The sequence below is a fragment of the Sycon ciliatum genome, chromosome 9 (assembly GCF_964019385.1).
Source record: "Sycon ciliatum chromosome 9, ocSycCili1.1, whole genome shotgun sequence".
In the NCBI taxonomy this organism is placed as follows: Eukaryota; Metazoa; Porifera; class Calcarea; order Leucosolenida; family Sycettidae; genus Sycon; species Sycon ciliatum.
Window position 1 is genome coordinate 20,803,555 of NC_088651.1, and position 13,563 is coordinate 20,817,117.

Below are 13,563 nucleotides of genomic sequence, written 5' to 3' on the forward strand. Positions count from 1 at the left end.
AGTCCATAGTGCTTTTTTTCTTGCGCTGCCATTGACATTGGCGACTGGGCATCAGGCATTCTGGCTGTTCTGTTCCTACGGATTTTTCCCACGTCTTGATCGGAAACCTCGGAAAATTGCGCGGATCCTGCAGGTTGCTGAGCATTGCGCGCTTTGGTTGAGGCTCATCCGGCTCGTCCAAGATCTCCTTCGCGAGCGACTCCGCAATAAAAGTTTCGGTCTCTTCCTTAACTTTTCGGAGGAGGTCATTCGCATCGCCAATATCGTTCAAGAAATGGGCTTCTTTTCTCCCAGTTCCAGATCAAATGTTGGAGCGCCATGATGACAGTTGTGGTTGAAAACAGTCGCTCTTCTGCTTTAGGTATTTTATTAGTAACCAATGAAAGACATTGAAGTAGAGTCAGTCCTATGGCTACTGCCCGACGGGCAGTTGAATCCGTTCCTGCCCGTCGTCAAGTGACGACGGGCAGTGGAATCCGTTCCTGCCCGTCGTCACTTGCCGACGGGCAGTGTAATCCGTTCCTGCCCGTCGTCACTTGACGACGGGCAGTGGATCCAGTTCCATCACCTGTGTGAGCAGGCAGGACCGCGCTTTCCAGCCCGCGCGGTTTGATCTGTCATTGGTCAACTCCAAGGCGACAATCACGTGACATATGGGAATACTCGATACTCGCTTGTTACAGTCACAGATATGCAGGAACCCATCTTGGCTAATCCGGAACCGAACAAAGAGGCACGGATTGCTGACAGACACTGCGATACCGCTTCACCTTTTCCATTCTTATCCGGAGATATCGTGGCAGTAGGTGTACAATGAGCGGTATACCGTAATTGCGGTAGATCAAAGTTGCAACGTGCCGTTTTCAGCTCCACTTGATGGCCTCTGTTTCAAGGATCAACTGACGGTCTGGGTCAAAGTTTGTCGCAGGAACATTTTCTCTTATACAGGAATCCCAGCGCCGTCATGAAACTACCTGTCCGCTTCAATTGCCATCAAATAATGTATCACCGTAAAACGGTAAAACGGCGTGTAGCACTGGTGGCTTTTGCTTGCAAGTCGATATTCATGATGCGACGAGCTTAACCCGAATGAGGAGAAATTAGAACAGGAATGGGTCCACAATGCTTTATGGCCATTTTCGATTGTATGTTCACAAGGAGAATGCCCGTCGACTGTTTAGTCACTAGCTGAGCGATGTTTTGTTATGAAAGTGCATTGTTGACACGCAAGGTGCCACAGGACACTGCTGCATAATTCTGCATTACCAGTTTCTGCCAGCAGATACGAGTCATTAGACAAAAAGACTTTAGTACGTTCGCAATGCGTGTAAAAGTTGGATTCTGAACCACCCCCAGGCAAGATAGTGCTATTCTTTCAAAGGAGTGGATGTTTAAACGCTTCACTCAGTACACATACCGAAAGCGTGCGATGAACCACAGCTTGGATCTTATGTGAAGAGCTAATAAGCAGTACCCTCGTTATTTAAACGTGAAGCAATATTAAACAACATAAATTAGGATTGAATTACCCCTTGAAAATGAACATCAGATGCAACCAAACGTCCATAATAGAAGACAAAACACGTGTACGTCCGAAAAGCTTGTGACGTGCATAATTTCGATCAAGTAGATTGCTTGCAAATGCGACATGTTATTACGGCATGCTGGAGATGCCAAAATGTTCATTATGATAAAAGGAATACAAAAGCAAGCTTTCGGGACAACCCGTATATCATTGAGAATGATGATGATTACAGTGTATGCTCGGTAATAATAAACAAAGGAACTGCTATATCAACGTGACAAACGCAGTTATCATAAGAAGATACACCGAGAAGGAAATGACTGAAGCCTGACTGAACTCCGTGTTACACTTTGACTTGTCGCAGCACGTCACGCACGTGGTGCCATCGCATTTTTGTGTGCCGAAATCCTTGTGGCAACCGCTTAACTGATCTGGCCTGGCACAGCCTAAGCTGATGGTGACCTCGCCCGTTTCAGCACTGGCTGAAAACGTATCTGAAATAAAACGAGAAACACGACATTCGGACTACATTTAGTTGACAAATTGGGCTAATCGGGGGTCAGATGACATTTGGCTAGAAATAAGAACATCCTTCCAATGACGTCAACTTGAAATAAGAAATACAACTGTTCCTCCTCTCCGAGGAGCTTGGTCCATAATTAACACTATCTAGTCACAATATCCGGTAAACGGTCCATTTCGACCGTCCAAGGCCTCACTTGTTTAGCAGAAAGGGAAATGCAGATAAAACCCCTATCGCAATCTGCTAAAACTCCGATCGCAATCTGCTCTTGTCAACAATATTAGTAATCCACGAAGCAGCCAAACACGTCTTCGATCTCTTCATATATATCCTGCAGAGTCCAATTATGCGGTCTCCAATGTATTCCCCATCTCTTCTCTAGACAATAGTTTCTGGTCCTATTCGAAATACTGTCCAAGCCCTTGCATTTTAGATTTCACCGGTGGGTTTCATTCAGAATAATAACGACCTATGTGTTCACTAGGTTTAGCATCAATAGGACAAAGGCTGGTTGGGAACGAGGAATGACTGAAATTCGCCCGTTGCAGTTGCGAATTACCTCGTTGCATTTCTGTTTCATTCAGAATTTTTGAAAACAAATGTTTAAGTCCGAGCTGAAGACGTTCTAAGGAGGGCTTGTTTTTGAGGATTGCTATGATACAAAATAGGTACCTCAAAGTACTAGCATCCTTGATATTCGTTCGTATCATCATTTTATTGTGCAGCTGCATGTCATTTGGAAGTCCATTGAAAATAAGAATCTCATTTGCGTTCACTTACTTGGGTATACGAGCGTTGAGATGCACGTCGTACTGTTCACACAAATTTCCTCCTTGGTCGGACACGTTGGCGTGTTCAGGAATTTCACGGCAACATCACTGCAACTGGCCTTCCAGCATGAAAAGTTCGACGCATAAGCCGTGCTGGAGATGACAGGAGCCACTGTAGGATCACTGAAGTTCAAACCATCATCAGCAGACACCAGACTGATGGCAGCGGAAGATAGTACAAGGATGATCATAGATAAGTTCTTGTCCGCACTCATCGTGTTGGGTGTGTCAAAGTACAGAATGAAGCAGGATCTTTACGCAAACTGGCGGCCTTCTCTTCACGCGCGTTCTAGCAAGAACTGCCCGATTTCGAAAAGGAGGCTGAATATATACTAGTACATTTGTAGCACGTAGTTTGCTGTGCGTATGCTGGTGTTACTACATCACCTATATGCAGCACGAACTCTTCTAGCCTCCAAACTAGAAACATCTGCTGAGAGGCCTTTGGCTCCGGACTGGTAAGCCACACATCCGTAACAACCGTAGCCTACGTTCAGGTGGTGAATTTTATCAACAAAATGGGCTACAACTTATTTGTTAACTTGCGCAGTAGATCTACAGTATTTTAAACAACATAATCGTATATGTATCTTGCTTACACAGGTGCTGCAACCTCGCTTCTAAATTGATCCCAAAAGGGTACACAAGATGTTTGCCCATATACGGTTGCATGCTTTCACAATTTGCAGGAGGAGAGGAAGTGTTTTGATTTTCCCAGGAACTTTAAAGGGGGTTCGACAGCGAACAAGAACCAGGAAGGAACACAATACACGTACGGACTGTAACCAGATGTGAAGAAGTCTTGAAGAAAACCTGCATGCTGACTATATAAGAATAATTTTATAATATTTATTTTATCAGGCCTTTGAATGAATGAAGGACCCAAACATCAAGCAACTATGTTACTTGTTCGACATTTGTGTAACTAGTGGGCCTCAACCAGCGAAACCAGCCCTTAGGTTCAACATTTCCAAAATTCCTTTTTGGTTAGAAATTTGTTGAACCACATCTACTGAAGGACCTCAGCCAAGAAAAAGTTCAATATTCCGATTCTAAACGGGTGTATACACCACAATACACGATGTACTCCAAATTGTTGCAATGTATGTATACGATGTATGTGTACAATGAATATTCAGCATTTGTGTATGTGTACAATGAATATTCAGCATTCGAAGGTCGGCGGGCAGCTTGAATACTTTTGAAATAGTGAAGTAAGCAGCTATAATGACAAAGAATAGCTGATGAGTGCGGAGAAATGATCGACATATTCGCAGCTGCATCCTGCGTTGAGTCGTTCAGCAATCTCGTCTTCCATTTCTTCCTCCGCAGCTGAAGACACGACATCGCTACCGTCACTAGCCCCAGACTCAGAATTTATCTCAGGTGAAGACTTCTCATCTTCCGACTCTGACGAGTCATCGGCCACATTGAGCCGCATCGCAGCAGGAGATGACGGCTGCGATTCCGCCTCGCTGTCGACATCGATGTCGGAACCAAAGAACGTTTCATCCTCCTTCTGAACTTCAGCGGCTACTTCAGCATCCACTCCCCACCAGGCTCGAGCTAGCTGTAGACAATGACTGCCGTGTGTGCTCGGCGAACAGCTCTGGCGTCCGCAGCCATCGCAACAAGATCAAGGAACACTGGGTCGCCACTCGACACCACTTCAACTTCGAAATAATTTACTTCAAGCAAGGAGTTCAAGAAATCGTCGAGCTGTTCGTAGCGCGATCAACAAATCGTTGAACGTCACAAATCGACCTTTTTCTCGAAAAATCACGAAATCTCTAAAGGTCGTTTTCGCTGATTGCAGCTCAAGTAACACACACAGTTGCTTGATGTTGCGTCTTTCTGTCCTGACCGTCAGTGGAATGTACGTAATTGAAAGCAAACAATGAAAATAACTGAAGTCAGATAATCAAGCAAGGGTACAAACTAATCAAGGCTGCTAAAGAATGCGAAAAAACAATGTAGGAAGGCTAGCAAGTGAGGTGATAATCTTACATGACAAAGTGTAGAAGAACAGAATCAGAAGTGTAACTTCTACAGTATAACTCTAATGCACCGACATGTTCTTTTGCTTGCACAAATCAGGCGTATGCACACGAATACAAACAGCTTCAAGGACTTTCCACTTGTTTACATAACGGGCACGAAAACGTACACAGAAATGTAGGTCATTATACACATTTTAATTAAAGACAGTCTGGACGGGACACCAAATGCACGTATAGAGCTGACTTCTTCTTATGAATGCAATTATTAGCCTCTTCATTCTCCCTCTCGTTCAACTGCCTCCATCTTCTTCCTCTGCTTCATCCTCATCTGTGTCATTGTCCGTGTCTGTCTCTGCTTCATCCGCTGTGTTCTCATCCGTTTCCTCCTCGTCCTGTTCCTGGCCTTTCTCTTCAGTGTCAGCAGCTCCTTGGGTTAATTCATGCTGCTTTAACTGTGTCTGAGTGCCACTACTAAAATTTTTTTGCGGGCCCTGGTCAATCCTGGCATAAATCCCCATTGAGTAGCTAGCTCACAAAGGATACATCCAGTCACTCTAGAGCAAATTCAGTAACTCAGCCTGTCCGTCGGTTTACTCATTCGTCAGCTTCCAGGATGTTGTGTTTTCCCTTCATTGTTTTTTACACAAAAAAAACACACCATTTGACGGCACAAAGCAGCCAGGCAGTGATGAGATATATGGAATGGCAGGAGTGGGGTATCATCCTGCACCATTAGCACTAACCACCTCCGCTGACACCCTCACACATACTTCTGCTGAGATAGGTGCTGTTGTTCTTAAGTTCTTAACGAGCACTTTGATGTAGGAATTGGCACACAGAATGATCCTGCATGGTCGGTCGTAGATCTGTCTCATCTCCTTCTCCCGGCCTCGAACTGGCCTCTCAAACATTGTCAACATTCGATCGCCTATCCTCTCTCTCTCTCTGTTCTTCAACATTCCCTTTCCAGTTGATAAACATGGTGATAAAGACACACCTGGCAATATGGCGGTAACCATACGCCTGCCCACACACGCTCTCTAAGCTGCGAAGTTCTGGCACAGAGCTCTCCTTCTCACCACCACCACCATTAGTTCATAAGTACAGCTGCAGTGGTGTCTTCAACTTCATATTCCCTTTCCAGGGTCGTTTTTCGTTCTGACTGGAAACATACATCGCTCGTGCCCATATACAAGAAAATATGAAGCAGAAACTATCCTGGTAACTATTGTCCTATCTCTCCACTGAACACCTTCTCCAATATACTTGACAGAATCGTCTATGATCAGATGCACTATAATCTGTCACCTCTGTTCCGTGATAATTATTATGCAACCTGGATTCGACCATGATGACTCTACCTCCCTAGACCAACCTTGCCCAGTGACTGTGTTGCTGTAGTGTATTTTATTATTTTACTAAGGCATTCCAAACAGACCATAAGGTTTTCTTACAGGGTGCCCAAGATGAATGAATTTGTTAAGTTCCTGGCGAAATGATTTGGGGATATGATTTTGTACCCTTGGAGACCGCCGGCATAACATTGGCCTTAGTCTCTTCGACTTCGGAAATCGTTTGATTCAGTTTGGCATCAGAGATTGCTAAGCGCCAAGCTGCATGCTTATGGGGTCTCCGCCGTCTGCAGTCGCGACATTCCTCCCATCTCAAATATCGGACTCAATCAGTAAAGCTTCGTCTAGTCCTCTCTGATTCTTTCCCTGTTTGCTCTGGTGTACCGCAAGGGTCCACTCTTCGACCGTTATTGTTCCTGGCCCTCGTCAAGAACCTCCCTGACCTCAACCCTGGCGTGTCTATGCTTGCAGATGACACGTGTACGCTGCGCATTAGTCCCCCTGTTCCCCGTCTTTTATTGGATCCTCAAGCGGGTATCACGGATATCACCTCTTGTATGACATTGTGGAAGCTTAACTTAATCATAACGTCAGGAAGAACAACATAATGATCCCCCCACCCCATGTCTACTACTCTCTAGCACTCTCTCCTACCCCTAGTATTCCAAACCTCTACAACCCCCATTAAATATGTAGATCATCGCATGCATCTAGGTATCCATTTTCACATCAATCTTTCCTGAAATGACCATGTTGCTCACGGATATCACCTCTTGTATGACATTGTGGAAGCTTAATCATAACGTCAGGAAGAACAACATAATGATCCCCCCACCCCATGTCTACTACTCTCTAGCACTCTCTCCCACCCCTAGTATTCCAAACCTCTACAACCCCCATAGAATATGTAGATCATCGCATGCATCTAGGTATCCATTTTCACATCAATCTTTCCTGAAATGACCATGTTGCTCATATAATGTAAGAAGACTATCTACGAAGTCAAATGTTTTCCAGAATCGATTTTCTTGTCACAACTATCAGTTGTGACATAATGCCTCGCAAGCCGAATCATACGCTACAAAGAATATTTTAGAACATTCGCTACGAGCACACGAAAACACAAGGAAACTACCAGCAGGTACGCTACGCCGATCGACAGTTGTTTTTTGTTCTGAATAGAAAGTCTGGAACGGTACAAAAAATGAAATATTTACGCAAGGGAGCAACAACAAAAGTTCGGAACAATACGAAGAGTAGCATTACAGGCAAGATGCAAAAATAAGAAAGTCGAAACGAGGCGAAAACGAAACACACGTAAACGCAGTATACTGTAAAACAGGAAAAATCTAACAAGTCACAAAGTTTAACGTTTTAACGACCAAATATTTGTCGTTATTAGAAAAAAAACGTTATCGGTGGATGTCTGTTTAAAGATGCGCATACAGATGGGTGACCAGGTAGCCATCGTTAACCTTAATTTGGCCGTCACAAGAATTCAGCGTATTCTTGCAGTTTTTTTCTTTTGTTTCGGCTTGTATTGGACCAATTAAGCATGTTTATAAGTTTGAACTGAATATGTCCATGCGTTATGGAAATATTTATATGTTCCCAAAAGGGAACGTTGGCCGGATCGCGTACCAAAATGACCATGGTTTTTATGAAGGGAAGATGCAATATGATATAATGGATTATGTTGTCTTCTAAGTGTTTGTGGAGCAATGCAAACATGAACAAGCAGTAATGGAGAAGAAAATAATATGTAATAGTCGTCAAAGAGTGTCCAGCAATGTTTCTTAGTGTTTTCGGCTGCTACCGTTCGCGTCTCGTATACACCGTGGCATTCGATCCTCGATCGAAATGCAGTCGAACTCCACACTTAGAACAGTAACATATCATGGTTTGTCTGCACCATTTACAACAACATTGTGTTGTCCACATTGTTGTTGTCAAACGCGCTGGTATTGCACATCAACAGCAAGACACTGGTGCTTCTGGGCGGGGTCGGCTATAGTAAAATAGGACGGCGATCTCGGGATGAGCCTTGATGTAGGACATTGGCTTGGGGCTCACCGCTGCTTAAAAAATTGGCACTCTCAGATCAGTTGTAAGAATGTGGAGCCAGACAAAAAGAATTACAAGGAATATCTCAAGATTGTCGGTCTCCGAGCTAATGTTGGCCTTGTCCGTATCGCGGGTATCGCGCAGTATTTACTCGTCAAATAATGTTTAGAGATGTACAGGGTGTGTATATCTCGCGATTGGCAAGTGGGTGATGCTGTAGTGATCTCATGGTGTTCGTGAAGGGATTTGTCCAGTTCAATTTCAGGACCCCTATCGTAAACACCAGTCTATTTCACCTAACGCGTTGCTCCAGCGGGTTGGCGTTTTTTTTGCGGTCGTACTCACTATCAACAGGAAAGGCACCAACATCATTATCCTCTCCATTCGTCAACTGGTAGTCGTCTAGGTCCATATCTCTTGCAAGTTCGATGAAACCTTTATCATCCGTTGAATCATCTGATTACTACTCTATTTCATCGTCCACGTTCAGATCAACGAGAAGTGGTGAGCACACATGCTCTTTCCCTGGGCACAGCAAATTCACTGCATCAGAATCACGGAATCATTAGCACCATGCAGTTGTGAATTTGCAGTGCTCAGAGAAGGAGCAAGTGTGCTCACCACTTTGTTTCGAGTTCCTGAGCTGCAGGATGCCTTACTCCTATAGCGCTTACGTTCAGATTGCCAGTAATCGGTGGCGCTAGGAATAAGTCTTGAAGTGTGTTGGAGTTCTCAACAATGTCCTTAGCTTTCATTGGAATCACTTTTGAGTCCCTTTCCAGAAAGGACTCTGCTACTGTAAACCTTTCCCTCTGCCTTACCACATTACAGCTAAAGCGATATTTTCTGACAAAAATGCAACCGCGCGGAGGAAAAGATCATCGAAAGTCCAGGAGAACGCCATAAAGCATCCATACTTTGCTGAATAGTGTTCAAGTGAATCTTGTTACACAAAAGAAAACATACTTCAGAAGTATATTCCTTTGGAGACTGTTTACCAATCTTTACTTTGGCAAATGTCAGCCTCGCACAGCATTGCTGTATTCAGCATGCTAGTGAATCACAAATATATGACCAAATTTGGTTACCATGGAGATGGTCCAATCACCATCAAAACATCAAAAAGGCTCCATCAGTTATATATCCACGTTTACGAATGTTACAAACAAGGATATGCGCTAGATATACTGGTTCCTGAAATCAGGTGAAAATGAGGTATATCTGGGCCTCTGATCTGGCCAACGTTCCCTTTTGGGAACATAGAAGAAAGACGGCGGGTTTCTATGTGCCATGATCAAATTTCCGGTGAATCTTCAGGCCAGTTGGCTGGCCATACTAGCAGAGTGCACTTCTTACGTGTGGATTACTCTGAGAAAGACTGTTTTTCACACCAGAATTCTCAATTTCTGAAGTACGGTCGAATACCGAAAATTCACGACATTTCGCGTTATATACCGATACTTGAAAAATTCAAAAGCCTGACAAATATTCCAAGATTCATGATCATCAGCCTTCTAGATATGCATATAAACAGAAAATGCGGAGGAAAAATGAATTTCCCTTGACCAAATCGCATGCGGAAAGAAATGTTCCCTTTTGGGAACATTGGCCTGATTAAGGTTAAACTTTCTGCACGCAATCATGCCAAAATTACAAAAATAATAAACTTTTTGGTTGTTAGACTTTCCGGTTTTTCAGTACTAAGGAAACAAGGTGGTGGTGGGTACGAGAGAAGAGTCGGGCGTCAATGTCTGAACTCAGCATGCACAGGCACAAGAGAAGTCGACTCGAGGAGGTTCTTATTTGTTAGCTTACACGAAAGATTCAAGACGATGAGATAGAGGATTAGCAAATTGAAAGAACGAGGCTACGATGGGCCTGGGTAGCTACGGCAATGGATGGACGACAGCGCCACTGTGGCAACCTAGGCTAACGAATAATACGGGAATGCGGGAAAAGGGCGGGGAGAGTGCGGGGCAAGAGGGAAAAGCGGGAGAAGAAGCATGCCGTAATTTGTGCATCAGTGGGTGCGTACATGCGTATAATGCGTATAATGTGAGAAAGGTCATTAGTGTGTGAGTGCGTGCATAATTATAATGGAATGGTAGATCGAGCGTTACTTTCCACCAAAAAGCCATTTCAGAAATGCAGGTTGTGGTCCGTTGTCCTCTGGGTTACTGTCGGCGCCCTCTGCGATGTCAGCATTAGTGGGCTCCTCTGCAGAAGTTGTTCCGGTTCTTGTGAAACCAAATTGTGGTCCACGACGTCTTCCACCTTCTTCACTAGACCCAGCCTCGCCCGTTGGACGTTCACGGCGAGGACCACGGCGACCACCACGACGTCCGCGACGTCCGCCATCCAGCTCAGTCTCGCCGCTGGGTCGTTCACGGCGGCCTGGTCTGCTTCGTCCACCACGTCTCTGCACTTCAGTGACGGAGCCCTCCTCCACGCTGCTGTCCTCGGCGGGATCCTCTATAGGCCTTGGGCGACGGCGAGCACCGTTTCTAGCCTTGTCGGATTCTCTTGTAGGACGCTCCCGAAGGCCTTCTCCCCGAGTCTCGGCAGTGTGTTGCTCACGATGACCTGGCCTGTTTCGTCCACCACGTCTCTGCTCTTCCGTGACGGAGCCCCCTTCGATGCTGCTTTCCTCAGAAGTATCCTGTGTTGGTCTCTGGCGACAGCGTGGACCATCTCCAGCCATGTCTGACTCTTTTGTAGGGCGCTCGCCGCGGCGGGGAACACCTCGACGACCACCACGGGCCTGATTCTCGTTGTCTGCACCTTCCTCGCTGGTAATCTCATCAACGGACTCCTCGGTAGGTCGTGCTCGCTGAGGACTACCACGGCGTCTCTGCTCCTCAGTGACAGATCCCTCCTCCACGCTGCTCTCCTCGGCAGGATCCTCTGTAGTACTGGGGCGACGGCGTGGGCCATCTATTGCCATGTCGAAATCTCCTGTAAGGTGCTCTCGGCCACGGGGTGCACCGCGACGACTACCCGGGCCTTGATTCTCGTTGCCTGCACCTTCATCGGCGTTCGTCTCGCCACCTGTTTCCTGGGTAGGTCCCGCTTGACGAGGTTCACCACGGCTAATCTCTCCCGGCTCATCTGTAGGGCGTCCAATGCGAGGCCCTCCACGGCGATGACCTTCGCCTGATTCTCGCGTGGAATTCTCACCCTCTGCTGTAGAATCACTACCACCTCCACGACGATCTCCCTGACGGTCCTCTGTCTCACCTGTTGGGCGCTCCCCACGCCGTCCGCCGGGTCTGCCATTGCGTTGTGGCCCACTGTTGGGTGTCTGTGCTCCTTGGGATTCAGCAGTATCACCACTGGATTCCTCTTCATTGTGCCTTCTATCACCCTTGCCATTCACCGCTCTCTCATGCTTATGGGCATGCTGCTTGAGGATGCATTTGAGTGGACGCGGCAGACCTTTGAGAATATTTGAAACGTTTGTATCGCTCCGGCGGTGATGGTCGATGACAAACAGTCGTAGATTAGTCAGCGCCATATTCAGATCACCCAGGCATTCACCCAGGGTGGAATCAGCACCGCAGCTAAAGCCTTGCAGTGGGTGCTCTTCACTCTGAAGAACAGCGGGCATTTTCATTGCTGTGGCTACACTTGCCACAAGGGCAAGCACCAGCAATTCCTTCATCATCGTCTAGTTTCTTTCTCGTAGGCTCGATATTCTTGATCGCTAGATATAGCTTGTAAAGGCTGCACTGAACTTCTTAACGGAAGCATTTCACTTTTATAGCACATTGGCTGGTTTCATGCAAAAATCCGCATTTTTTGTTTGCCACGTCTTTCATCGTCATGGACAATATTGATATAGATGCCTTTTAAAAAATGCAAGGCTACACAGAATATGTCTTAGACATATTGACCAGATAGTCATGACTTGATTCAGTGTCAGAATTTTCAACTTTCTCCGCCCTTTAACACCTATCGAATGTTGGTACCACTGCGTACCACAACTGCGCACTATGCTGAAGTCTGAATTTTTGGACAGATTCGAAAGACACCCATAGGCTATACACTAAATAACGTGATCGAGCATGGGCTCTTATTCCCCACCTAACCACGTTGATCTAACCAAACAGACATCAACTGGCATCTACACCAAGCCTGCATCTCCGGCATTATATTCATACATTATAAAAAAATAAAATGGTGTCTGCGTTCTAGTATCAACTGGCAAATTTGGCTGTACCGTTCATTCATCCACAGGCTAACGTAGTGACGTCACTCCGTGCGGGTGATTAGAAGGGATGGGGGTTAGAGGGACAAGAGGGGTTTGAGGGAATAGCGGGGGTTGACGGGTTAGCCTAACCGACAAGTTAGGATTTCCTACTTCTTTTGAAGTACTTGTACAGTCTCGAGAGTGGGTATATACTATAGTGTGTACATGTATATAGGGCAGGGTGATGTCACGTAGAAGGGACAATGTGAAATGGTGAATGCCTAGCTCACCTGAAAATGGCGCCGACTGCGGCAACTTATCATTGAGCATAACCGCCAAACCAAACAACACTCTCTGGATTGCAAAGATTTAGCAAAGGTCACATCTATTAAAATTTCCTAATGATGCTGTGTTGGAGTCGTCAAGTGCTTGTACATGTTATTATACGCTCTTTGTTTAAAGCCTCTATTAATGGCAGAAATTAACACACTATGTATTAAAATGCAATACAACATACACTGGAGAAGAAATCAGACAAATGCTTGATTGTAAAAAATATGGATTTCAAACCCAAACCCCAAAAAAATGACTTCAGTTCAGCCAGCAAATACTATGCACATGTGAGTATATCATCTGCTGCGTTGTTATCGGTGCAAGTGTGCAAACATCATGTTGGATTTGTTATACTAGCAGTCTTCTACACGCTCTTAAAACTGATTTTCCTATAATAGGCCTAGTCCATAAGGTGTGGAATGTCTTGACATAATCAAAATATTTATGAGATGATGCGTTGCGCCCAATACATCGCCAAATTGACAGATGGATGATTGTGAAGTTAGTTGTGGTACCTGGCGGCGCGCATATTTCATGACAAGGACGGACAGAGTGAAGTGTACTATATGCTCTAAGTGAAGAATAGCCGTAGTAGGCGCTTTCCCATGTCACGTTGCATTTGCCTTCGTGCCAGGCTGTGTAGACCTCGTGACTGTGACGGAATGAGTCGGTCTGTACAATTCGGACAGTCTAACTTTTCTGTTAGGCTAGCCCCTCTAGCCCCCTTCAACCCCTCTAATGTTTTCC

General features: G+C 45.4%; 1 protein-coding gene and 1 long non-coding RNA gene across 2 annotated transcripts; both read right to left on the minus strand.

The window, feature by feature from the left end:
* Positions 1-1,495: 1,495 nt before the first annotated feature.
* LOC135824646 (uncharacterized) lies at positions 1,496-3,387 on the minus strand. The gene is made up of 2 exons (XR_010554901.1): positions 2,829-3,387; positions 1,496-2,019 (listed from the first exon to the last, which is right to left on the minus strand). It is a non-coding gene; the product is annotated as an uncharacterized LOC135824646 (long non-coding RNA).
* Positions 3,388-10,410: 7,023 nt separating this feature from the next.
* LOC135824341 (sodium/potassium/calcium exchanger 1-like) lies at positions 10,411-11,958 on the minus strand. Its single transcript, XM_065337074.1, has one exon. It carries the CDS (start codon positions 11,956-11,958, stop codon positions 10,411-10,413), a length of 1,548 nt encoding a protein of 515 aa, XP_065193146.1.
* Positions 11,959-13,563: the final 1,605 nt, after the last annotated feature.

Bases quoted from the DNA above. Each gene is read 5' to 3' on its own strand.
- LOC135824341 (XM_065337074.1), bottom strand. From the start codon at position 11,958: ATGATGAAGGAATTGCTGGTGCTTGCCCTTGTGGCAAGTGTAGCCACA.